At 41.0% G+C, this 24,868-nt stretch overlaps 1 protein-coding gene across 2 annotated transcripts in view; it reads left to right on the forward strand.

Moving 5' to 3' along the window:
- The first annotated feature begins 3,348 nt into the window (after window positions 1-3,348).
- The window catches only part of FAM76A (family with sequence similarity 76 member A), a 28,336-nt gene continuing 6,816 nt past the window's right edge, over window positions 3,349-24,868 (forward strand). Inside the window, exons 1-6 of one of the 2 annotated variants that reach the window (XM_065930178.1) lie at window positions 3,349-3,507; window positions 4,794-4,858; window positions 7,328-7,382; window positions 7,913-8,065; window positions 12,437-12,594; window positions 18,613-18,699. In XM_065930178.1, coding sequence (XP_065786250.1) covers window positions 3,427-3,507; window positions 4,794-4,858; window positions 7,328-7,382; window positions 7,913-8,065; window positions 12,437-12,594; window positions 18,613-18,699 — 599 coding nt within the window. In that variant the 5' untranslated portion in view covers window positions 3,349-3,426. The remainder of the gene's footprint in view (window positions 3,508-4,793; window positions 4,859-7,327; window positions 7,383-7,912; window positions 8,066-12,436; window positions 12,595-18,612; window positions 18,700-24,868) is intronic. The other variant, XM_065930179.1, reaches the window with a different exon arrangement.

Raw genomic sequence — 24,868 nt, forward strand, 5'->3', positions numbered from 1 at the left:
TCTGCATTTACACTGGCCCCCACAGTCTAGCCTCCTCATAGAAGCCAGGCAAATCTTCAAAAAAGAGAATTCTGTCACTTTTCTGCTTAAAAACTTCCTATGACTTCTTTCCCATTATACTTCAAATGCTGCACTTTGAGAAAAAAATCATACCTATATCAAGGTCTACAGGCTTTACACATCTGGCCCCTGCTGACTCCTGCTGACCTCTCTACTTGCCTTCTGTCCTACTAAGCTCCAGCTATACTAGCCTCTCCTCCATTTCTTGGAAATGCCAAGCAATATTCTACTTCAAGATCATAACCTTTCCCTCTGACCAGAACATTCTTGGCCAAGTCATATGCCTAAGTCCTCAACCTTCAGACCTTGGCATCTCTTCAGAAAAAATTTCCCTGACCTCTTCTCTACCCATGTGACTCCCCCTTCCCCCTTCCTTTCCCCCTCAATTTTGTTCTTTATCCCTGCAGTGTTTTTTTGTTTTTTTTTTTTTCCATTCACAGTCCTTGCCATTTAGCTGTCTTTGCCTCTAGATTGTTGGCTTCACAAGCACAGGAATCACATCAGTTTTATATACCAGTGTATCTCCAGTGCCTAAGCCAAAGCCTGGCATATAGTAAATACTTAAATATTTGTTGAGTGAATTGAATATCCTTGCACTGGGTGAAAAGGATACAGGACCCAGGTATAGTGTTTCTGTTCCAAATGCAATAGTCTGATGGATGAATAACAAGTAAATAGGTAGTTACAAAACTTGTAAATAATACAGAGGAGATCAGAACTGGAGGCAATAGAAACACAGTGAGGCCCACACCCCAGTGTGAAGTATGTGTGTGAGTAGTGAAGAATTCAGTGGTAAATACATTCACAAGGTGGTGCAGCCTCCATCTCTATCTGAAAATGTTTGGTGAGCTCTATTTGGTGGTGTTTCAGGGGCCCTCTGGAACCATAGTCCTTTATGTCTTGGTACAGAGAAGAATTCAGCAAGAACAAAGTGATAGATAAGAAGTGATTTATTAGAATAGGAAACTTTCAAGGTTTACAAGTGGGGAGCCTTACCAACACTGTGGCCCTGAGAACTTATTGGGTTACAGTTTTATAATCAAAGGAAAAATGGGGAGGGGAGAGCTTTTTTGTTTTTCTTGAGTACATGTCATATTTTCATCATCAGCTCCTCCTCCAGGTTGAGCATGGGAGTTTTCTTGTCCCCACATGGTCAAGCTAGGTCCACAAAACTTGTTTTGCTTTGCTTTTATGTGTGCAAAGAGCATGTCTTAGAGATCATTAACTTACTGAGCACTTACTGGGAAGTATGATGGTCTAATGCCACGACTGTCTTATTGCTTAGGGCAGGTCTTGTGCTTCTGTTGCATCGGTTTCTTGTTAAGCAAATCTGCTCTCTTAGGTAATCACTAACTTACAGGGGTCTCCCATATTTTTTCTACTTAATATCCCCTAATGGGATTAACTATTTAATCACCTGCTCTGTCCCTGTCATATCTAGTTCCAAAGCATTCCCCTCATTCCAAAGGAAAACCACTTACCCATGAAGCAGTTTCCCCTCTTCCCCTCCAGCTACAATTTTTGATCCCCACAATGACCTGATTCTACAACTGAGAAAAGTGAGGCTCTGAGCAATTCAGCCATGGTGAGAAGCTTAGAAGGTTAAGGTTACGGAGCCAGTAGACATGGAGCACTGATTTTGCACCTTAATTTTCTGTCTCCAGAGTTTAAATCGTTGATTAATACACATATTTGGGACTTCCCTCATAGTGCAATGCCTAAGAATTCACCTGCCAATGCAGGGGACATGGGTTTGATCCCTGGTCCAGTAAGAGTCCATATGCTGAGGAGCAACTAAAAGTCCCTACACCACAACTATTGAACCATACTCTAGAGTTTACCGGTTGCAACTACTGAGCCCATGTGCAGAAACTACTGAGCCTGTGTACCCTACAGCCCGTGCTCTGCAACAGCAGAAGCCACCGCAATGAGAACTCGACAGTAGGCTCCATCACTGCAACTAGACAAACCCTGCGCAGAGGAACCAAGTCCCAGCACATCCAAAAATAAATACATAAGTTTTCAAAAACACAACTTGAGGCAAAACCACAAGTAGGGGGCTGGATTTGCGTATCAAAGAGAGAAAATTTGGTGGAGGCGGGATTTATAAGCTATAAATGTGCCCTCGGTTGTTTAAAACTAAAAAACAAAACCGCACATTGAGGTAAAACTGCAATTAGTATAGCTCAGGTGGTTGGCAGAGTCAAAAGCAACAGCCCCAGAGCAGCTATGAAGCAGAGACTTGGAAAGGTCAGCACTGCACGAAGCTTTGCCAAAGTCTCAAGAATAAAAACTTTGTAGTTCCTTGGACAGCCCCTAGACGCACCAGGCTGGGAACTGGAAGTGGGAACTGGAAAGAGGCAGAGTAGCTGGGAGGATGTGGCTTGCTTTCCGGTGGCCAGATATAACCAGGAAATGCCAGGTGGTTGTTGGAGAGATATAAACCGAGGGTTCAACTGGATAAGACACAGTAGAGAGCACGTCTCAGGCCAATTGCTTCCCACTTGGAGGGGTCCTCGAGGTTACAAGAACTCTCAGCAGTGGACAGTCTCGCTTTAGTATCTGTCTTCTCCTTTCTGCGGGGCCAGCACCTCTCTTCCACAAAATAAGAAGTGCTTTCTTTGGGCTTCTCTTTCTCTTTGGAGATCAGAGACCCCAGACTAGGTCCCTCTTTTTTAGGAATCTCAGACAGAGGGCATCCGTCTAAGTTGTTTCTCCTGTTTCCGCTACTTTTTCGAGTTAAGAGGGCTGTGCAGGACCCTCTGGCTCTGAGGTTGGAGTCATTATCTTACGAGCGCCGCCCCCGCCCGCTCCCCCAGCTCCCAATCTTCTTCAGGCTCGCGGTGGCGACCGTGTTCTAGTTCAACAATGCACCCCACTGGGCACAACACGCTACCAAAGGGCAACTCCATGAAAAATGAAACATCACAACTCTGCGAAGGTATCGCGAGAGGCGCGGTTGCGCCTGCGGCGGAGAGAGGAGGAGCGAGGGCGGGAGCCGAGAGAGAAGTGGGAGGAGCCTAGGCGCTTCCTAGATCCCGGGCGGGAGACTGTCCCTCCCAGCGGCGCCCCCGCGTGACTGCGCTTTACATAATCGAGACCGCGCGCGTCATTAGTGGCGTACTCCAGTCCAGACCGAATCAGAGTCCTACGAAGCTCCGTGTTCCGCCCCTTTCCCCTTGATAGACGTCGAAGTGAACCAGTGAACGGGCATCTAGCGCTGCCGCGCCCGCCCTGGTCCGCTCGCACCCGAGGGCCCGCCTGCCTGCCGCAGCCCGCAGCCTGCCGCCGCCAGGTTGTGCCTCAGACTGTCAGATAAAGCGGCGGGCCGGGCCGGCGGGGCGGTGAGCACGGCCCGGGCCGGACATGGCGGCGCTCTACGCCTGCACCAAGTGCCACCAGCGCTTCCCCTTCGAGGCGCTGTCTCAGGGGCAGCAGCTGTGCAAGGTGCGCGGGCTGGGGCGGCGGCCGGGAACTGGGACGCTCGAGGCGCGGCCCGGATCTCCCGGTTCTGCGGGGACGCCCGGCGGGGGTCCCCTGGGCAGGGCGTGGCAGGCCCGCCTATCTGAGGAGCCGCACCCGCCCCGCCGAGAGTCGGCGGGGCACGTGGGGGAGACCCAGGCCCCGTCCAGGTCCCTGCGGCCGGCGTGTCCGGGTGCTTAGCAACCGTGAGGGATTGTTCTCGGACCCCGTGAGGTCGGGGGAGGGGACACCTGGTCCCTGGCTCGCCCTGGACCAGCGGCGCCGGATATTCCTCTTGGGCTGGCTTCTCCCAACCCCCGCCGGGGCCTCAGACTTAACGGACCTCCTACCCCACCTGGGATAAACTCCAGAGTCGGGTGCTGCCTGGGAGGATTGCCTCGAACTCGGGCGCCTCACGGGCACTTTTCAGTCAGTTTCAGAGTCAGAGGTAGGCAGGCTTCTTAATAAAGCCCCGCAATCAAGCGCATAAAGCAAAAGGATTATTTTTTCAGCGTCTAGTTAGTGACCTTCGGTCTTCCCCCTAACCAGCTGCTGATCAGTTTTTACCCTTGAAGGTCCAAGTTCTCTTTTTCATTTAAGTTGCTTCATCTTGTTTTGCCTATTTAAATGAATAGAGGTGCTGTGAGGTGACAGTTAAAAGTCACTAAGCCGACTGGAGAGTGATGTCGAGATATCTCCAGATTAATCCAGAGTTTGTGTCTCTATTATGGATAACTCATAATTGTGTTGAGGCAATCATTATTGCCTCAAATGGCCATAACTTTGACACTTTTTGTTAACTAGGTATGAGCGATCTCAAAAATCAAATAGTTGAGTGCCTTTTTGGCCTTAAATATATAAATATATATTTGTGTGTATGTGTGTATTTGATTTTAAGGGAGTTTTATGTATGTAAGCAATAATAATGTTTATCCAGTACTTTGATTTCACAAATGAACCTGCTGAAAAATCACACAGTGGCAGAGGCAGAACCGACTAGAATTCAGGGCTTTTTATTCCTTATGTCTGAGGCTTATTCATACCTTTGTTTTACAATTTATGACTAGTTCCATATAAATTCTTACTTAACTCCCACATCAGTGTAGGATGGTGATGCCAGTATTACAGACAAAAAAAATTAGTCCCAGAAAGTTAAAGTGACTCAGTCAAGCCCAGTGCTTGTGCTTGGAATAGTACTCCGGTCTTCTGCCTCCTACTGAAGACTGTTTCCATTTCTGACTGCTTAAAGTTATATCCTCATTTCATTTCAGGAATGTCGGATTGCACACCCTGTTGTGAAGTGCACCTATTGTAGGACTGAATACCAGCAAGAGAGGTAATCGATTGCATTATACACAGGCCCTGCCATTTCCGGTTGTAACACAATGGGTGTAAAATACACATATTGTTCTCTAGTTATTCATTCATTGCTTACCTTATTAGTTACTTATTTTTCACATCCTTGATATTTTATATTGTGGTTTTGATATTTTTGACACTAAGAAAGCAACCCCACAACAGAAAACATGTCTTGTGTTCTAGTACGTTTATATACAGAGTTTGAAGAAATTATAAGCCGAAAGAAGATACTTTTGGAAATGTGACAATCATGATAAAGGGTTTGTTAGCCCAAGTCACATTTGAAAAAACTCACTTGCCTTTACACTTACCTTGTGTGAATCTCATTTTGAGAAGTGTGAAAAATACCTGGGTGTGAATGAAGCACACATCTACGGGGGACTTTTTAATGGCAGCAGAGTGGTTTAGTGGTATAGCAAGTTCAACTTTTTTGTGGAACTGTGGCTGTAGGTAATATTACCTCAAGCAGGATGGGGTCTTGTTTGCTAGCTCATGCACGGACCTAGAAGCCTTATTTTAGTCAGCATCATTTCAGTTCCGGAACTGTTTCCCCAACTTTTTGTTATGTGTATTTTCAAACAACAACAAAAAAAAAGTAAAAAAAGAAAAAACAAACCAAAACACTAGACTGTAAACACTCATCTACCCACTACTTAAATTCTACAATTTACGTTTAGTTTATTGTATTTGCATACGTTCATCAGTATATTGATCTATCTTATTTGTGATGCAGTTTAAAGTTGTGAACATTAGTGTACTTGACCGTAAACACTTCAGCATGCATATCATTAACTAGAATTCAATATTTGTTTATGATTTTTAAATTTTTTAGAGGTAAAATTCGCACACAGTGAAATGCTCACATCTTATTTGCATCATTTGATGAGTTTTACAAACAGTATAAATCTGTTTTACCCCAAACCCCATCAAAACATAAAACATTACTGTCACCCCAGAGATTATAGCTTCAGCCCAGTCAGTCCCCACCCTCCTTGCTTTTTTCCAAACAACTACTGTTCTGATTTTCCTTTCTACCATAGATTAGTTTTACCTGTTCTAGAACTTCATATAAATGGAAACATATAGAATATACTCTAGAAGCTTTATATTTTAGCTCTTACATTAGGTCTGTGATTCCCTTTTGAGTTAGTTTTTGTGTGTAGGGTGAGATGTGAAGTTTAAACCTTAATTCATACCATACATAAAAACTAATTCAAGATGGATTATAGTAATAGGAGGGGTTTTTTGCATTTTTTTTCTGAGGGGTCAAGAACATTTATATATATTGGTATATATGTCCCACTCCTTGAGTAATAAATCTAAGATAAACCCAAATGTTCAACATCACAGCATCACTGATGCTAATTCTCTTTCTAGAGGTCTTTTTCAATGTACTTCACTTCCTGAACTGCCTTTTTTTTTTTTTAATTCACTGGACCATCAGGGAAGTCAGTCCCTGAACTGCCTTTTTTAAGTGGCAGAAAATTGCCCTGGGAAATATTTTGCTTGAATATCTCATTTTAATTTAATGTTTTCTACATTGAGGTATTTCTTCTGGCTTTTAACTTAGGATAGGAATTGTAGGGGGAAAAAATCAAAGTAGTGAATATACTGGATTTTTATGTGATTTTGTTTTTAGCCCTCAAATATTGTTTAAACTGTTCTTAAACATCAGGTATTTGTTTGTACCTTCCTGTGTGAAGATTTTATTTGAAGATGATTTCTTTTCCCCAAGACAGTTTATCAGTTTAGGCAAGTTGGAAATACTGTGACCTGGATCTTCACTGAGCTACAAGGAAAGTCCTCTCATAAGGGAAAGGGTGTGTTTATTTTTGTCACTGCTTAGCTCCTAGAGTACTTGAAATATTGAAAAAATATTTAATGTTCGCATCTATTTCCCCACATCTGTGATTTTCATATACTTTGCTTACAGAGGAGAGTGTAGACAGAGTAAGGTCGACATGAATAGAATTTCTGAGTTTATACCCCAAACACCAATACTTTATTCCTCATCTCAAATTTCTCACCTGGTCATCTAAATTAAGGAGGATTAATTTCTTTCCTGAGTACATTTTTTGTCTGATTTTAGTATATGTGCTGCCGAAGCGAACACTACATTTTTTGTCTGACGTAATATTTCTTTTGAGGGTCCTCTCCATATCTGATAATTTTACTTGGTGATACTTGGAAATTTCATAATCAGAAACAACTCACTCTCCACTTAAACCAAAGCCTCGTTTTATTTGAGCTAAAACTACAAAAGAATTAAAAGAGTTCATGGCCAGATAACTCAACCTTCAGTTAATCTAATATCCAAACCATTTTTTACCTTGGCACTTAGTAATGAGAAAATTCCTTGGAGTTAAGGAAGAATTACTTTTGAGATGTTCTAAGTAAAATGACTTTTTTTTCTCATAAAGCCTTGTGTCTCTTTCTTCCTTAACAGTAAAACCAATACCATATGCAAGAAATGTGCTCAGAATGTGCAGTTGTATGGAACGGTAAGTAGGGTTTCTCCATACTTAACAGTGAGTAGTCTGGTCTCTTGGGACCTTACCTTCTGCGAACTGTTAATATAATTACAGTTTTTTAATTAGAAGACCTAGTTATGTAAAAATGTTCTCAGAAAAATGTATCTAGTATTTTAGTTTTCAAAGTTAGCTAATATTTAGTTCTTGCAGGCATTCTCCCAACGTGTTTATACACTGATAATGGCAAAGAGGCCTTTTCAGAAATTTGAAAGTGCTTGCTGGTTTCGCCAAAGAGCTAGTTCTGTTGAATTTGTTAGAGAAGTCCTAGCGTATATGCTAATGGGATTTTGTTATTTGTTTAAAAATCAATAGTCCTGTGCATAAAAACACTTTACATGGTATGAGGAATTGGGCTTTATTTGATCAATGTAAAAGGAAATTTATAAAGTTGGGAATGCATTTTTGCAATGATTAGTGAACGCGTATAATGGAAATCATTGCATTAAAAAACGCACTGGTATTTTATATATACTTACTTGATACCTTTTTTTCTCTTAAAGCCCAAACCTTGTCAGTATTGCAACATAATCGCAGCTTTTATTGGCAACAAGTGTCAGCGTTGCACAAATTCGGAGAAGAAGTACGGACCACCGTATTCTTGTGAACAGTGCAAGCAGCAGTGTGCATTTGACAGGAAAGATGATAGAAAGAAGGTAAGTCTCTGTGTTTTTCTTTTTTTCTTTCAGAGAAATTAAGATGGGCCAACTGCGTTTAAAAGACATGTAACAGAGACTGATTTCTCAGTTCCTCTCCCAATTGTTATTCACCTTGAAAAAACTTTTCAACTTTTGTTTTCTTCACTTATCAACTGTGGACCATTATGTTCTAACATTTCATGGGTTAGTGTTTCATGAGAATCCCAATTACAGTGATCAACATCCCTTATAAGTAAAATGGTGATTGGCAAAATTCTACAAAACTCTGTAGAGATTGTGACTTAAGCAAGATAAGTGTATTACTAGTTTCACAATCTGGCTCTTCAAATGTTTCTCTCTGCTGAAGTTAAAGATCACAAGAAGATGATACAGATAGAGGTCTATGTGGAATGATGGTATCTTGGTGGAATTAAAATGGTATAGATTTGGTCTGTTTAAAACCCTCCAGTGCTTGCACTTAGGATAAACCCCAGACTCCTTCTATCGCCTGCAAGGCCCATACCTGACTCTGTCTCATCATCCATTACTCTCCCCCTTTTCCCCTTGGTCCAGCCACACTGTCCCGCTTTGAGTCCTTCAGACATGCTGGTCTCATTTGTGCTGGCTGGTATGCTGGATACACAGCTTTCTCCAGAGTGTCATGACTGGTTCCCTATGTCAGGTCTCAGCTCAGTTGCTGCCTTCTCACAGAGACCTTTACTAACTCTCACTCTATCATATACTCTGTTTATTGTCTTCAATAGCATGTAACATGAGAAATTATCTTGTTTATTTGCGTACATGTTTGTCTACCCCCACTGGACTATGAGCTCTTTGTCCATCTTGTTTTCATGCTGTGTTCCCAGCAGTCTGACACATAATAGGTACTTGATAAATATTGTTTGAGTGAAAGAGTGTTGTATGGAAATTCTCAGTGTCCAGAGGTGCTTTTCAGAGTTGGCGTAGTCTCTCAAAAGCTGATTCTTGTAACCCAATTCATTAGTTTACAATGGGAGGAAGTAACTTTCCAGTGACTAGAGTTCCCCTGCCTGCCAACCAGGGCACCTCTTCCCTGAATCAAGATACTGGAAAAGCTGAATTAGTAATCAGAAGGTAACATAATAGTTGGAGCGAGCACAGGGTTTTCAGTCCCACAAATGTAGGTTCCATCCCACTCCTGGCTTAGCTGGATCATCATGGGCAAAGTTCTTACTCCTGTTATGCATTAGTTTTGTCATCTTTACAGTGGGAATAACAGTAGCTACTTCACATGGGCATAAAGAGATTTAGTTGATATAGATATGTCATATAAAACACTTAATTTTGAGCCTAGCACTGTACTTCAGTAAATGGTACCTATATTATTATTAATTGGGTTACATTAGAATTCATTAACTTTCTACTTTCTAGTTACAATCCTATGATTAGAGTTTGCATAATTATAGGTATCTTCAATCACTTATTTACAAACTTAAGGAAGACTAATCTTAGGGATTAAGTGTGGATAATCTGGACTCAGTGGGCTTCCCAGGTGACTCAGTGGTAGAGGATCCACCTGCCAATTCTGGAGACGTGGGTTTGCTCCCTGGGTTGGGAAGATCCCCTGGAGGAGGAAATGACAACCCACTCTAGTATTTTTTGCCTGGAGACTCCCATGGACAGAGGAACCTGTTAGGCTACAGTTCATAGGGTCTCAAAGAGTTAGACACATCTGAATGACTGACCATGCATGCATGCATAATCTGTTCTCAGAGTGCCTGGGTTGAAATCTTTGTTCTGTCACTTATTTGTTGTATGACTTTGGTCAAGTTAATCTATCAGTGCCTCAGTTTCCTCATCTGTAAATGAGACTGATCAGACGTCAACATTGTTATGAAGGTTGAGTTACTGGGTGTAAACCCCTTCAAAAGGAATCTGGCATGTGATAAGTACTCAGTGTTATCTATGATGATTTCTTTATGATTAATTCTCAGAGGGTAATTTTCTATTTTTAAAGTTTATTTGTTAAGGGAAGATTGAAATAAGGTGTCCTGTGGTTCAGTATTTGATTTTCACGTTTAATGCTCTCTTTCAATGCATTTGCTTTGTTTTCAAACCCTTCTTCAATGAAAGCTCTTTCCTGGTCAAGATCTCCTAGAGTATTTTAAAATCAGGCCTTTAGGCCACATCCCATAACCATGAAATGCACCACATTGAAGTTTGGATTCAAAATTCATTTATGCATTCATTAACAAATAATTACATGCTGGCACTGTTCTGGGTATTGAAAATATACTAATGAACTAAGCAGAAGACACTTTATTCTCTCAGAGGTTTTATCTACGTATGTAGGAGACGGATGAGAACAAACAAGGAGTTGAGTGAACACAGGTTTTAGATGTAAGTGCTATAAGGAAACAGGGTCTCTGGTAGGGAGTGACTGGGGAGGCCAGTTTAGATGGGGCACTCAGGAGGACCTGCAGGGAGGTCACATCTGACTGGAAACTGAACTCGACGAGAAGGAAGCCACAGTGGGAATCTCTGGAGGGCAAAGATCCTGGGAAGAGAGACCAGCTGTGAAAAAACCCTGAGGCAAGAGTGATGAGCCTGGGGGCTTTCCCTGCTGGTCCAGTGGCTAAGACTCTGAGCTCCCGATGCTGGGGCCGGAGTCAGGGCTCAATCCCTGGTCAGGAAACTAGATCACACATGCCGCAAAGAAAATCAAAGATCCTGCACGGCAGCAGTGAAGGTCAGAGATCCCACATGCCACAACGAAGACCCAGAGCAGCCAAATAAATAAAAGAAGGAGGCAGCGTGAGCAAGGGAATGAGATTATAAAGGCAAGTAGGGGCTACATTTAAGTCAACATAGACCATGGTAAAAAATTTAAATTTTTATATAAGATACTTTAAGATTTTAAGGTGAGGAGAGTTATAATCTAGATTTACATTTAAGAAGTCCTCTGGTACCTATGTAGAAATGTTTGATAGGGAGAAGAACAGAGAGATCATTTGGGTGAGTCAGTTTTTCAAATATTTATTTGGTTACGCCAGGTCTTAGTTGCAGTATGTGGGATCTTTAATTGAGATGTGCAAACTGTTAGTCATGGCATGTGGGATCTAGTTCTCTGACCAGGGATCAAACCCGGGCCCCATACACTGGGAGTGTGGAGTCTTAGCCACGGAACCACCAGTGAAGTCCCTGTGTGAGTCTTGTAGTTGTGAGAGATAAGAATGATTTTGCCTGGGTGGAAGCAGTAGAGTTGGAAAGAAGTGAATAGATCAGACCAATGACTTGCTAATATAATAGGTTAGGAGAGTGAGGGGCAAAGAGGCTTTTGCTACAAGATTAAAAAAATACTTCAGATAAATGATGGTGTGGCTTACCTACCCGTGTTCAAAATAGGGCAGAAGGTCTAATTTAGAGGTAAGACAAAACTAAAAACTAAACCCCCAAAACTAAATCTAAAACTCCCCAAACTAAAATTCCATAAAATTTCAGCACATACCCTCCCAAGTGTGAGCTAATAGCTCTGCTGCCCTGCCACTTGTATGAGGCCACTTCACAAACTCAGTTTTGCAATCTGAGTGCGGTACAGAGGTGCCCCAGCTTCAGAGGATTGTGGAAGCCCCATTTTGCTTTCCTAGCCCTGTGCTCTGCACCTTGGTGTAGAGATGCTTCTGCCCAAAGTGATCGACTTTTTCTGATTCAAAGTGCCATAGTAGTCACCACCAGGGACTGGGGCCTTGGAAGCTACTTGCCCATCAGTCTTTTTCTGGAAAGTTCTTTCCATCTCTGAAAAGATATCCAGCATACCACTTTATGAGTCATCTATAAGGTATGAAAGCTAAAGTACAAATTTTATGTTTTATCTTCTCCCTGCTATATTTTCCTTGGTGAGAACTATGGACATATTTGTGTCTTTTGAAATTCTTGTGGGAACTTTGCTCTGGTGTGTGTTAAGTTGAAGAAAAACAAAATAAAAAAATACATATAATTGGCATATTAAAAAAATTTGGCTATACCCTGTGGCATGCGGGGTGTTTGTTCCCCAACCATGGATTGAGCTTGTGCCCCCTGCAGCAGAAGCACAGAGCACAGAGCCTTCACCACTTGAGCACCAGGGAAGTCCCCAGGTCATATTTTATTAGGCACTTTTTATGTACCTTGCACCATGCTTTACCTCCATTATGTTACCGAATCCTTGCACCAGCCCTCTGAGGTACATATTATTATCCTTCATTTTATAGATGAAGAAATTGACACCAGGAGTGCCCGGGTGACTTATATGGTCACACAGTTCATGAGTGGCAGATCCAGACTTAACCAGAAGTTCTAGCTCTTAATACCCATGTTCTCAGCCTCCGCACTGGCACATTCCTTCTTTATCTTTGTCTCCTCATCTTTCAGGTAGATGGGAAATTGCTCTGCTGGCTATGCACACTTTCATACAAACGGGTCCTTCAGAAGACCAAAGAGCAGAGGAAGCACCTGAGCAGCTCTTCCCGTGCCAGCCACCAGGAGAAGGAGCAGTATAGTCGACTGAGTGGCGGTAGCCATTACAACAGGTAACCCCAAGATGCTTGAGATAGAACGAGAGATTCTGGGAGGTCAGATGTAATACACATGTAGTCATGGAAGATACCATTTTGTCCAAATTTTCGTATTTTTTCTCTAGTTGCTAATCTATAGAGGGAATCTCCTTTGATGTATTTTATAATTCATATATCATCCAAGGGCCAGAGAGACTTCCATAAGGCATTAGGGTTTTCTGACTTGGTTTGTGTTGTGTCTTAAAAGTTTGTGTTCTCCCCACCGTTAAGAGTGGGTTTTCTCCCTAGAAGACTGAACATTTCCACAGTCTGAGGAAATGCAACTTTTCTTATGCATATTTGGCTAGGAGATTGATAGATATTCTAGGTTGGTCCTTATGAGATCCAGTCAAAATGATATCCCTTCATTGTCTTAAGCTTCCTTTTAGAGTATCTGTTGTGTTGTTAAGAGTTCTGACTTTGGATTGAATCCTGGGTCTGCCAGGTTCTCTGTATAGGATCTTGGGTAAGTTTTTTCATCTGTAAAATGAGGGAAATAATATTAACTCATGGAGTTGCTGTGAAAATAAATTATATGGTATGTGCATAGTGATAAGTTTTATAACTGGCATATAGGAAGCTTCAGTACATGATAGTTATGCATTGTTGTCATTACCTTTATGATTTTGTTTGTTCATTGTTAGTTACTTTCGTGGACCAGATTCTCTGCAAGGAATGCAGAGATGAGTAAAAAGAATCACTCTGTTTTCTAAGAGTATGCAGCCTGATAGGCAAGACAGACCTGTAATCAAATTATTGCAGGATAATCTAAGGGTGTCACAGTGAAAGCATGTGAAGATACAGGCATAAGAGGCTGTGGTAATTAACTGCCTTGGGAGGTCAAACAATGAAAGATCAGAGAAGAGCTGACATTGGAGCTAGATCTTAGGATAAGTCAGAATGAATAAGTCAGATAAGGAATGGGCAGAGACATCCTAGGCTGAGGGAATAGCAACTGCAAAGACATGGAGGGCATAAGACCAAATGGAAGTTAGGAACAGCAAATCCTTTTATTTTGCTGGAGCTTATGGTTGGGAGCTGGAAAATGGGATGGAAAGGAATCCAGCAGACCTGGTAAGTAACATGAACTTGATGTTAGTAATTTTAATAGGAAGCCACTGAAAGGACCTGTGTTGGGGAGGGACCAAATCTACCTTAAAAAAAAAAAAGATTAACCCAAACTATTGTGAAGAATGCACTGGAGGAAAAAGGCTGGGGGCTAGTTAAGAAGCTTTTTTGGTAAGAGTCCAGAAAGAGATGTTAGTAGAGAACCTCAGGCAGTGGCACTAAAGATCGAAGAGGTAGATTCAGGAAGACATTTCAGAAGGAGAATTACAAGTAATTTAGATAATCTGATGAACAGACAGATGGGGAGGATCTGGGTGAATAAAGGATAATTCTCAGGTTTCTCACTGGGGTGAATGAGTGAATCCTTATCTGAGAGGCTATCAGAAGGGGAAAAAAGAAGTTCAGTTTTGGAAAGTTGAGTTTGAAGTGTCAAGAACTATTTAGTTCTTTTACGTGGCACTTTTGAGGCTATCAGCTGCTTCAGGGTGAAGCAGAACATCTCTTTGGCAGCCACTGGCTGCCAGAAACTCACTGCAGTGGACAGTGAACACAGACTTTGTACTGTCTGCGAGAAGTTCGTGGCTGTGGAAGTTGCTCCTGATGCTCCAGGTAGAGAATTGAAGGGATTATGCGGTTTGAATCAGTGGTGGGAATGACAAGCAAAGGACTGTGAAGCAGGTGTCCACCCACAGCAGTGTCCACCTGCTACTGAGTTGAAGAGTATTCCTGTTACAGGCCAAGGAAGACGAGAAGGAAAGAGCAAATCTGTATGCGGTTGCATCGTGAATGCCAATCTGAGTGTCCTCAATTTGGTCATTGTCAAAAAGGGAGAGGAGGATATTCCTAGATTTACTGGTACTACTGGGACTCCACCTGGGGCCCAAGAGCTAGAGTCTGCACACTTTATAATCTCTGAAGTAAAGATCTTGATCACTGCCTCCTGTACAATGTCACAAACCTCTGCCCACAGTTCTTCAGGCACTCTGTCTATCAGATCTAATCCCTTGAATCTATTTGTCACTTCTAATGTATAATCGTAAGGGATTTGATTTAGGTCATACCTGAATGGTCTAGTGTTTTTCCCTACTTTCTTCAATTTCAGTCTGAATTTTGCAGTAAGGAGTTCATGATCTGAGCCACAGTCAGCTCCTGATCTTATTTTTGCTGACTGTATAGAGTTTTTCCATCTTTGGCTGCAAAGAATATAATCAATCTGATTTCAGTATTGACCGTCTGGTGACATCTATGTGTAGAGTCGTCTCTTGTGTTGTTGGAAGAGGGTGTTTGCTATGACCAGTGCATTCACACTAGCAAAGTAATGCTCAGAATTCTCCAAGCGAGGCTTCAACAGTACATGAACCGAGAACTTCCAGATGTTCAAGCTGGATTTAGAAAAGGCAGAGGAACCAGGGATCAAATTGCCAACATCTGTTGGATCATCAAAAAAGCAAGAGAGTTCCAGAAAAACATCTACTTCTGCTTCATTAATTATGCCAAAACATTTGACTGTGTGGATCACAACAAACTGTGGAAAATTCTTAGGGAGATGGGAATACCAGACCACCTTATCTGCCTCCTGAGAAATCTGTATGCAGATCAAGAAGCAACAGTTAAAACTGGATGGACATGGAACAACAGACTGGTTCCAAATTGGGAAAGGAGTACATCAAGGCTGTATATTGTCACCCTGCTTATTTATCTTATGTGCAGTGTACATCATGCATAATGCCAGGCTGGATGAAGCATAAGCTGGAATCTAGATTGCCGGAAGAAATATCGACAACCTCAGATATGCAGATGACACCACCTTATGGCAGAAACCGAAGAGGAACTGAGGAGCCTCTTGATAAAAGTGAAAGAGGAGAGTGGAAAAGCTGGCTTAAAACTCAACATTCAAAAAATGAAGATCATGGCATCCGGTCCCATCACTTCATGGCAAATGAAGTGGGGAAACAATGGAAACAGTGACAGACTTTATTTTCTTGGGCTCCAGAATCACTGCAGATGGTGACTGAAGCCATGAAATTAAAAGATGCTTGCTCCTTGGAAGAAAAGCTATGACCATCCTAGACAGCATGTTAAAAACAGAGGCATTACTTTGACAACAAAGGTCTGTCTAGTCAAAGCTATGGATTTTCTAGTAGTCATGTATAGATGTGAGAGTTGGACCATAAAGAAAGCTGAGTGCCAAAGAATTGATGCTTCTGAACTGTGGTGTTGGAGGAGACTCTTGAGAGTCCGTTGGACTGCAAGGAGATCAAACCAGTCAATCCTAAAGGAAATCAGTCCTGAATATTCATTGGAAGGACTGATGCTGAAGCTGAAACTCCAATACTGTGGCCCCCTGATGTGAAGAACTGACTCACTGGAAAAGACCCTGATGCTCAGCAAGATTGAAGACAGGAGGAGAAGGGGACGACAGAGGATGAGATGGTTGGATGGCATCACCAACTCAATGGACATGAGTTTGAGCAGGCTCCAGGAGTTGGTGATGGACAGGGAAGCCTGTTGTGCTGCAGTCCATGGGGTCACAAAGAATCAAACATGACTGAGCCCCTGAACTGACTGAAGTACAGATAATGTGCACCAGTATATTGTGAGAAAGCCTTGAACCTGAGATGATGAGAAAATGAGGACCAAAGCACCCAAAATTCAGCGTCTTTTTACTCCACGTGTTCTGCAGCACAAATGTCAGCATATTGCTCTGAAGAAACAGAAGATAAAGAAGAAAACAAGGAAGAGAATAAGAAAATAAGGAAGAGGCTGCAGAATATGCTAAACTTTTGGCCAAGAGAACGAAGGAGGCCAAAGAAAAATGCAAGGAACAGATTGTCAAGAAACAGAAGCTATGCTCAGAGAGCTTCGACCTCTGTGTCTGTGCCCAGTCAAAAATAAGATGTTCTGGAAGTAGCAAGAAACTAAGATCTGATATTTAAAAAGATTATTATTTAGTAGGAGGTTAGGTTATAATTCAGAAGAGGTTTGAACATGAGCCATTGGTAGCATATAAGAGTCGGTGGTAGCAGAGCTAATTTTAAAATGTGGATTTCTGTAGCCCTACCTGAGTTTAATTCGGTAGGATCTAGGATGGAATCCAGGAATCTGCTTTGTTTTATAAACCTCTCAGATGATTCTCATGCAGATGATCAGGGGAACATCATTTCCACCCACTATAATAGTTGTTAAAACCATACTCTTGACTGATACAACTTAGGCTGGAGACTGAAAACAGTTTATAGAAGCATTCAAGAAAGGATGGAGTGAGTATTTGAAAACTAAATCTCTAATCAGGGTTAATATCCAAAATAAATAAAGAACTCAACAGTATGGTGTTTGCTCAAAAAATTAAAAATAAAACTATCATGTGATCCCAGCAATCACTCTTAGTATATATCTGAAGGAACTGAAATCAGCATTTCTATTCATTTATTCACAATACCTAATATATGGTAGCAACCTGAATGTCCTTGGAGGGATGACTGTTTGAAGAAAATATGGTATATACATTCAATGGAATATCCAGCCATAAAAAAAGAAGGGAATACTGCTATTTGCTACAACATAGATAAGCCTGGAAGGCATGTGGTAAGTGAAATGAGCCAGAGAGAGAAAGACACACACCATGTGGTTTCACTTTTATGTGGAATCTTAAAAACTGATTTCATAGAAATAGAGAATAGAATGGTGGTTGCCAGGTGCAACAGGAGAGGGAAATGGGGAGGTGTAGGTTAGAGGGTGCACACTTTATTAGAAGTAGTTCTGAGTTCTGATATACAGCTCACTGACTGTATGCTTTAAAGTTGCTGAGAGTAGGTCTTAAGCATATTGTTCAGTCCCTAAGTCATATCTGACTTCTTGCGATCCCATGAACTGCAGCACGCCAGGCCTCCCTGTCTCTCACTGTCTGCCGGAGTTTGCCTGAGTTTATGTCCATTGAGTCGGTGATGCTATCTCAGGCATGCTCACCATTAAAAAAAAATAAAATGGAATTCCCTCGGCAGTCCAGTGGTTAGGACACTGCACTTCCATTGCAGTGGGGACAGGTTCAATCCCTGGCTGGGTAACTAAGATCCCACGAGCCACGTGGCACAGCCAAAAAATAAAATCAAGTATGCAAGGTGATGGGTGTGTCAATTATCTTGATCTTGGTAGTAATCATTCTATAATATATATAAAATTGTCACCTCGTACATTTTAGTTAATGTACAGTTATATTTGTCAGTTAGAAAGTTGGACGTGATGGGGAGAAGGCATGATCAGTGTATCAGATATTGAAAAGAGGCCAATAAGAAAAGGTCTGAAAAATCCTTTGGACTTGGCAATTTTACATCCATCAAAGTAAAAGGATTGCAGACTAGTTTTAGGGACTAAAACTGATCTTTAGGGTTGTCATCAGACTCTTAGATACTAGAAGATTTACAGAAACAGTGAAGAAGAACTGGACTTGGTGTTCAAATATGTAAAGCTGTCTAGGCCCAGCTTCACTACTAACTAGCTGTATATCCCTGGGTAAGTCAGTTAACCTTGATGAGCCTCAGTTTCTGCAAAAGAGAAATAATCCCTTGTATATGCCTCACAGTATTATAAGATGCATGGGGAACAATGAATGTGAAAGTACTTTTTAAATTGTAAGATGGATCATGCTTCTGATTGAGGTTTTATTGACTTATTCTCATAGTATAAAGCAGATAATATTTAATCACAGCTAAAAATTTGGGGAAGGACTATAGAAATGAACTACCCATGCACCTATGGAATTAAGAGGGGTGGATTTTGATGATCAAAAGTAATTAACTCTTACATAGAATAGGTACAATATGTTGGTCCCATTTGACAAGACTTTCATTGTGATGTTTTATTAATCTTTGATTTCTAAAGTATGTGTATCTCTCTTTCTCTCTCTCTTTTCTTTTTTGCCATTAAAAGTCAGAAAACCCTTTCTACGTCTTCAATTCAAAATGAAATCCCAAAGAAAAAATCCAAGTTTGAGTCGATCACAACCAATGGAGATAGGTAAGCCAGTTCAAGTGTGTGTGCATGTTTCTGTTTGAAATGCATACACAGTTCCTGAAACAGGAATACATTTTAGGGTGTGTCATGGAGCTAGTTTATGATTGTCAGTGAACTTCTCAGGGATACTACACTAACCTCTTGATATCTTATAAATAAACAATACTGATATTAGTTTATAAATATGATCTTGTCTAGAACATATAACTGGATTTAATAGCAGTTGAATTTTCTGGAGTCCACAAATAATTTCCTCACAAGAATTCAAAGACATAGTTTTTATTGTGATCTGTGCCTGTAGCCTTCTCCAGGCAGGGCAGGAGGTGGTCTGCAGAGGCAAAGCAGACAAATTGGAAATTTTTCTTTTTTGGCCACATCACACAGCTTTCAGAATGTTAGTTCTGCGACCAGGGATTGAACCCTGGCTGTGGCAGTGAAAGTGCTCAGTCTTAACCACTGGACCACCAGGGAATTCCTGACACTTTAGAATTAAAGCAGTATTCTCAGTCTGTGAGGGATAATCCATGCTTCTTTAGCCTTAAGAGAGAGAACCCAATGCAAATGCTGAATCAGGAGGGAAGGAGATGCATTTAAATATTTTTGTTTCATTTTAAGCCTTTCTAAATGCATTTTTATTCCTCACTTCCCCCTTCCTTCTTAGTGATGCTTCCGCTTATGAGCTATTTTCTCCTCATATCCAGGACGCCCCATCTATGTTGGTGTAGTGGGCTGCTTCTCAACAGAGTCTTGGGGCCTGTTCCTCCAGGCTGAGCATTCTGAAGTGAGACCACCTGGCACACTCATCCTTAAAATCCTTGGAATCATCTCCATTCTGAAAACTCCCATTCTCCGTTCTCTCTCCCAGACAGTGGTGGATATGGGAGCAGACCAGCATATAGGCTTACTGGGGCTGAATTTTGTTTATTTAGGGGCGTACACATAACATCTATGATGTTGGCTTTTTCATTAACTTGATTTGAGACTCTGCAGACTCTCTTTGTATTTCTGGCATCACTGACTTTAAACTTCTTGAATTGATCCTTCTAGAAATGCTTGATTTAGATATTCTGATTACATAGGGGAAGGAACCATAAAGATCATCTTTCTGGTTAGCTTTACTGTTACTGTTTGTTCTCTGAGCAGCTAGTTTGACCATTCTGAAGAAAATGGATGTGGCACTGATTGTCCTATCACGTCTGCCAGGATGCATGATCCTATAAAAACTACTTCAGGGAATGAACCATTCTGAATGCCCTGCTTTATGAAAGCCTAAACCAAGACCCACAGACTTTAGATTCATCATTTCTGTTTTGTGCTGTTTATGATGTGGGCTGTGTTTGAATGACCCAGAAAAAGCTCTTTCATAGCCTTTAGTTTAACCAAGAGGCCTTAAAGTTTGCCTTCTGTTAGGTCATTTTGTTCTTGAGATACTGCCACTGTTCTTGCTGACTATTGCTATGACTTCACCAAGCCACAGACTTTAAACTTTCTGTTCAGAGTGTTTTATTGCATCAGGGTTACCAGCAATGATTGTTTTCTTCAAGTAGGATGCTGATCCTTAACTTAGGTGCATGGTCTTTCATAATGTCCTCTGGGAAAGATATTTAAAAATAATTTTTTCTTTAAATATACATGATAATTTAAAAAGTAGCAGCCTAATAACTTGAAAATTTGGAAAAAAATTTTCTGCAGCCATGAAAATTATTTACATACATATGCAAGTTCCATTTCACTGTTCCTGCATTAGCAATCTTAATCTATTCCACTTATTTGCATTTCTTTTAAAAGTTTATATACAAGGTAAATTACGTTTTTTCTTCCCTTTCTACTTTTTTCCCATGCTTTTCCTTCTCTTGGGAAACATTCTGACAAGACTTTAAAGACATTAAAAAAAATTTTTTTTCTCTTTTGGCTGACCAGGGATTGAATCCATACCCCCTGCAATGGAAGTGTGGAATCGTAACCACTGGACCACTGAGGAGGTCCAAGACGTTTTTTGAACTGTCCTTCATGTTTTTTGGTTCTACCAGTTTATTGCTACCAGCCCATCTCCCTCCACCCTCATGCACGTGTGCTCAGTCGTGTAACACCATGGACTGCAGCCCGCCAAGCTCCTCTGTCCATGAACTTTTCCAGGCAAGAATACTGGAGTAGGTTGCCATTTCCTTCTCCATGAACAGTCCTTTTTTTAATGTCATGGAAACCAAAAAAATTTTTTTTTACTGAATATCTATTTTGAATTCAGTTCCATAGTAAATGTTACCAGTTTTGTTTCTTTACTATCTGTTGTGACTCCCTCTCAGTTTTTAATCACAATCCACTTTTAAATTTATGTTTTTATTCTTTCATTTTTATCCTGTCATGTCTTCAGAAGATTGTTCTCTAACAGTTTTCCATTGACCATATACTACCATATTTCTTTGGGTTTTTTTTTTTGGCCTCACACATGACATGTGGGATCTTAGTTCCCTATTCAGGGATCAAACCTGAGAGCCCTGCAGTGGAAGTGCAGAATGTTAACCTCTGGACTTCCAGGGAAGTCCTCTTATTTATATTTTCAATATTGAGGCATATTTGATTTTTCTCTTTTTCTTTATTCATTAGCCTTTCATATCATATGGAGAGAACCTATTACTTTATAGAATTTTTTTTTTAAAAACACATTTTTCTCATAGTTTTATACTTAGAAAATGCTTTAATCTTTTTTAGTATCCTATGAAATTCACAGCTTCCATCTCAATATTTTATGGTTTGTCAAAATTATATAGTTTCTTCAAAATTATTTTGAAGAAAATTCAAGTTCATCTCTAGCTTTCCTTCCCTGAGAAATGCACTTTTTGATCATATTTGTTTATTGTTTGATGGGCAATGAACAATGAGTGACCTCTAGGCACATCTTGTGGTTTATTGTTTCTAAAAGACATTCTTTTCCTTTCCTTATCATTTTATTGTGTTCTCCCTCTAAAATACACCTGAAAGATTAGACTTAACTCTGTATGGCCTTTGAGGACAGATCCAGGACCAACGGATGGGACTGACGGGCAGATTTTGGCTCAGCCTGAGAAAAGATGTTTTTGGAAAAGACAAGCTTCCTGGATAAATAGCAGGTTCCCTGTCTTTGGCAGTGTTTAGAAAGAGACTAGATCTGATTTTCTGCCTTAGTAACCTAGCCATCTCTTTTCATTTTGATTCCCAGCAATTGTTATTCATCAGGAGTTACAGAATTAGACAGTACAGTCCCTAACACAGGAAAGACGCATTGAGATTTGTCAGCAATTTATTGATATGGGAAGAATCTTCCCTCAAGAAGCAGGTAGAGTCAAATCTATCTTGAGAATGAAGAACAAAGCTGAAAGCATCATGCTTTCTGATTGCAAACTGTACTACAAAGCTGCAGTAATCAAAACAGTATGGTGTTGGGGACTTCCCTGGTGGAACAGTGTTTAAAAATCTGCCTTCCAATGCAGGGACATGAATTCAATCCCTGGTTGAGGAATTAAAATCCCACATTGCTGCTGGGCTACTGAGCCCATGCACTACAACTAGAGACTCCTGCGTGCCACAACGAGGAGCCTGCATGCCACAGTGAAAGATCCCATGTGCCGCAGCTAAGACCTGACTCAGCCAAAACCAAAACAAGAAGACCAGTATGGTATTGGCACAGAAACAGACGCAGAGACTGATGGAACAGAATAAGCAGCCCAGAAGCAAACCCACATTTATATGGGCAATTACTCTACAACAGAGGAGGCAAGAGTATACAGTGGGGAAAAGATAGCCCCTTCACTGAATGGTATTGGAAAACTAGACAGCTACATGCAAAAGAATCAAACTGGACTACTTTCTCACACTGCTTACAAAAGTAACTCCAAGTAGACTAAAGACGTAAATGTAAGACCTGAAGCATTAAATTCCTAGAAGAAAACATGGGCTCTTTGACATTGGTCTTAGCAGTTTTTTTGGGTATGTATCCTCAGGCTATGTAGTCCTGTTTGTTTACTTTTGCTTTTACAGAGGACTACATCAAACTCAAAAGCCTCTGCACGATGAAGGAAACAAGATGAAAAGGCAACCCACTGAATGGGGGAAGATATTTGCAAATAATATATCCAATAATGGTTAATATCCAAAATATATAAAAAACTCATATATTTTAACATTAAAAAAAGAAAAAAAGAAAACAGTTCTATTTAAAAATGGGCAGAGGACCTGAATAGACATTTTTCCAAAGAAAACATACAGATGGCCTATAGTCACCTGAAAAGATGCTCAGTATTGCTAATTATCAGGGAAATGCAAATCAAAATGGCAATGAGCTACTGCCTCACACGTATCAGAACAACTGTCGGATAAGTGTTGGCAAGGATGTAGAGACAGTAGCACCCTTGTGCTGTCTTGGTCGGAGAAGGCAGTGGCACCCCACTCCAGTACTCTTGCCTGGAAAATCCCAAGGGTGGAGGAGTCCGCTAAGAGTCAGACACGACTGAGCGACTTCACTTTCACTTTTCACTTTCCTGCATTGGAGAAGGAAATGGCAACCCACTCCAGTGTTCTTGCCTGGAGAATCCCAGGGACGGGGGAGCCTGGTGGGCTGCCGTCTATGGGGTCGCACAGAGTCGGACACGACTGAAGTGACTTAGCAGCAGCAGCAGCAGCTCTCTTGGTAGGATTGTAAATTGGTGAAGCAACTAGTATGGAGTTACCTTAAAAAATTAGAATTGCCGTATAATCCAGCAATTTCACTTCTAGTAATTTATCCAAAGAAAACAGAAACACTATTTTAAAAAGATGTATACATCCCAGTGTTCACTGTAGCATTAGTTACAATAGCCAAGATAATGAAAGCAACCTAAATGACTGTTGATAGACAAATGGCCCAAAAGCTATGGGGTGTGTGTGGGGGTGTGCGTGTGTACACAAACAATGAAATACTACTCAGTCATAAAAAACAAAATCTTGTTATTTGCAACAACCTGGATGAACCTAGAGGATATTATGCTAAGTGAAATAAGTTGGAGAAAGACCAGTACTGTGTGATCTCACATATATGTGTCTAAAATGCAAAGCAAGATGAAACTTACTCATAGGTGCAGAGAACAAACAGGTAGTTGCCAGAAGGTTGTGGGGTGGGGGGATAGGCAAAACAGGTGAAGGAGATTAAGAGCTATAGACCTCCAGTTATATAATCAATAAGTCATGGGGATGTAACATACAACATAAAGAATGTAGTCAGTAATAATTTTTTATGGGGCAGATGTTTACTAGACTTAGAATGATTGTGATATATGCAAATGTCAAATTATGTATGAAACTAACATAATATTGTATGTCAATTATATGTCAGTTAAAGAAGCGGATAGAGCATATTAGCCCATTACTCCGTTTCATTTGTCACTCGGGTTATGGGTTTAAATAGATTCTGTTGGGTTGAGGGAAGACAGTCCCTTAGCAAGTTTGGAAACTGGTGGAGACTGTGATGGATCCTTTCAATATTTTCTCCTGCATGCCTTGTCTTATTATTTTACATGTTGTTTTTGTTACCCAGTAATTCTGCTTATTTATCAGTTAGCAAAGCAGTGATCCATTGTTCCTCTGGCATCCTTCTCATATGCTTCGTGTAGACTGAGGGCAGAATATTTTTATCAATGGACTGTCTTCCCATTCTAGCCATAGAAATGCTTAACTTGGTAACTATGAGGAGGTTTGTCCAGCAGTTCACCATGTTATTTGGAGTTTCTACCTGTGTAGAAAATTGATGGTTGTTAGATGTTCAAAGTGTAGGAAAGATCTAACAGCAAGGGGGATGTGGAATAGTTGCTATATTGATACAGGGTGTTGGGAATCAGTACTGCAGTTTTCTAGGAAAAACCGGTTTGTGTTTTACTTTACAGGTTGCCCTGTGAGAAGTAAAGAGTTTCCTTTGGGTAGGTCTCTAGAGAAGGGTAGGATTTAACTCTCTTGGCAGTGATTTCTTAACTTGTGTGGGTCTAAGACACCTCTGACCAGACTAAGGAGAGCCTCGGATCCCCATCCTAGAAACCACCCCGTTGTATGTATGCATAGAATTGCATATACAATCTTGGGGGCTTACAGATTGCCTGAAACTTTCCTGGTTAAGACACTCGACTAAAAGGAATAGAGTTCACCTGGCACTTTGACGAAATGTAGTGCT

The sequence above is a fragment of the Muntiacus reevesi genome, chromosome 3, assembly GCF_963930625.1.
Source record: "Muntiacus reevesi chromosome 3, mMunRee1.1, whole genome shotgun sequence".
Taxonomy (NCBI): Eukaryota; Metazoa; Chordata; class Mammalia; order Artiodactyla; family Cervidae; genus Muntiacus; species Muntiacus reevesi.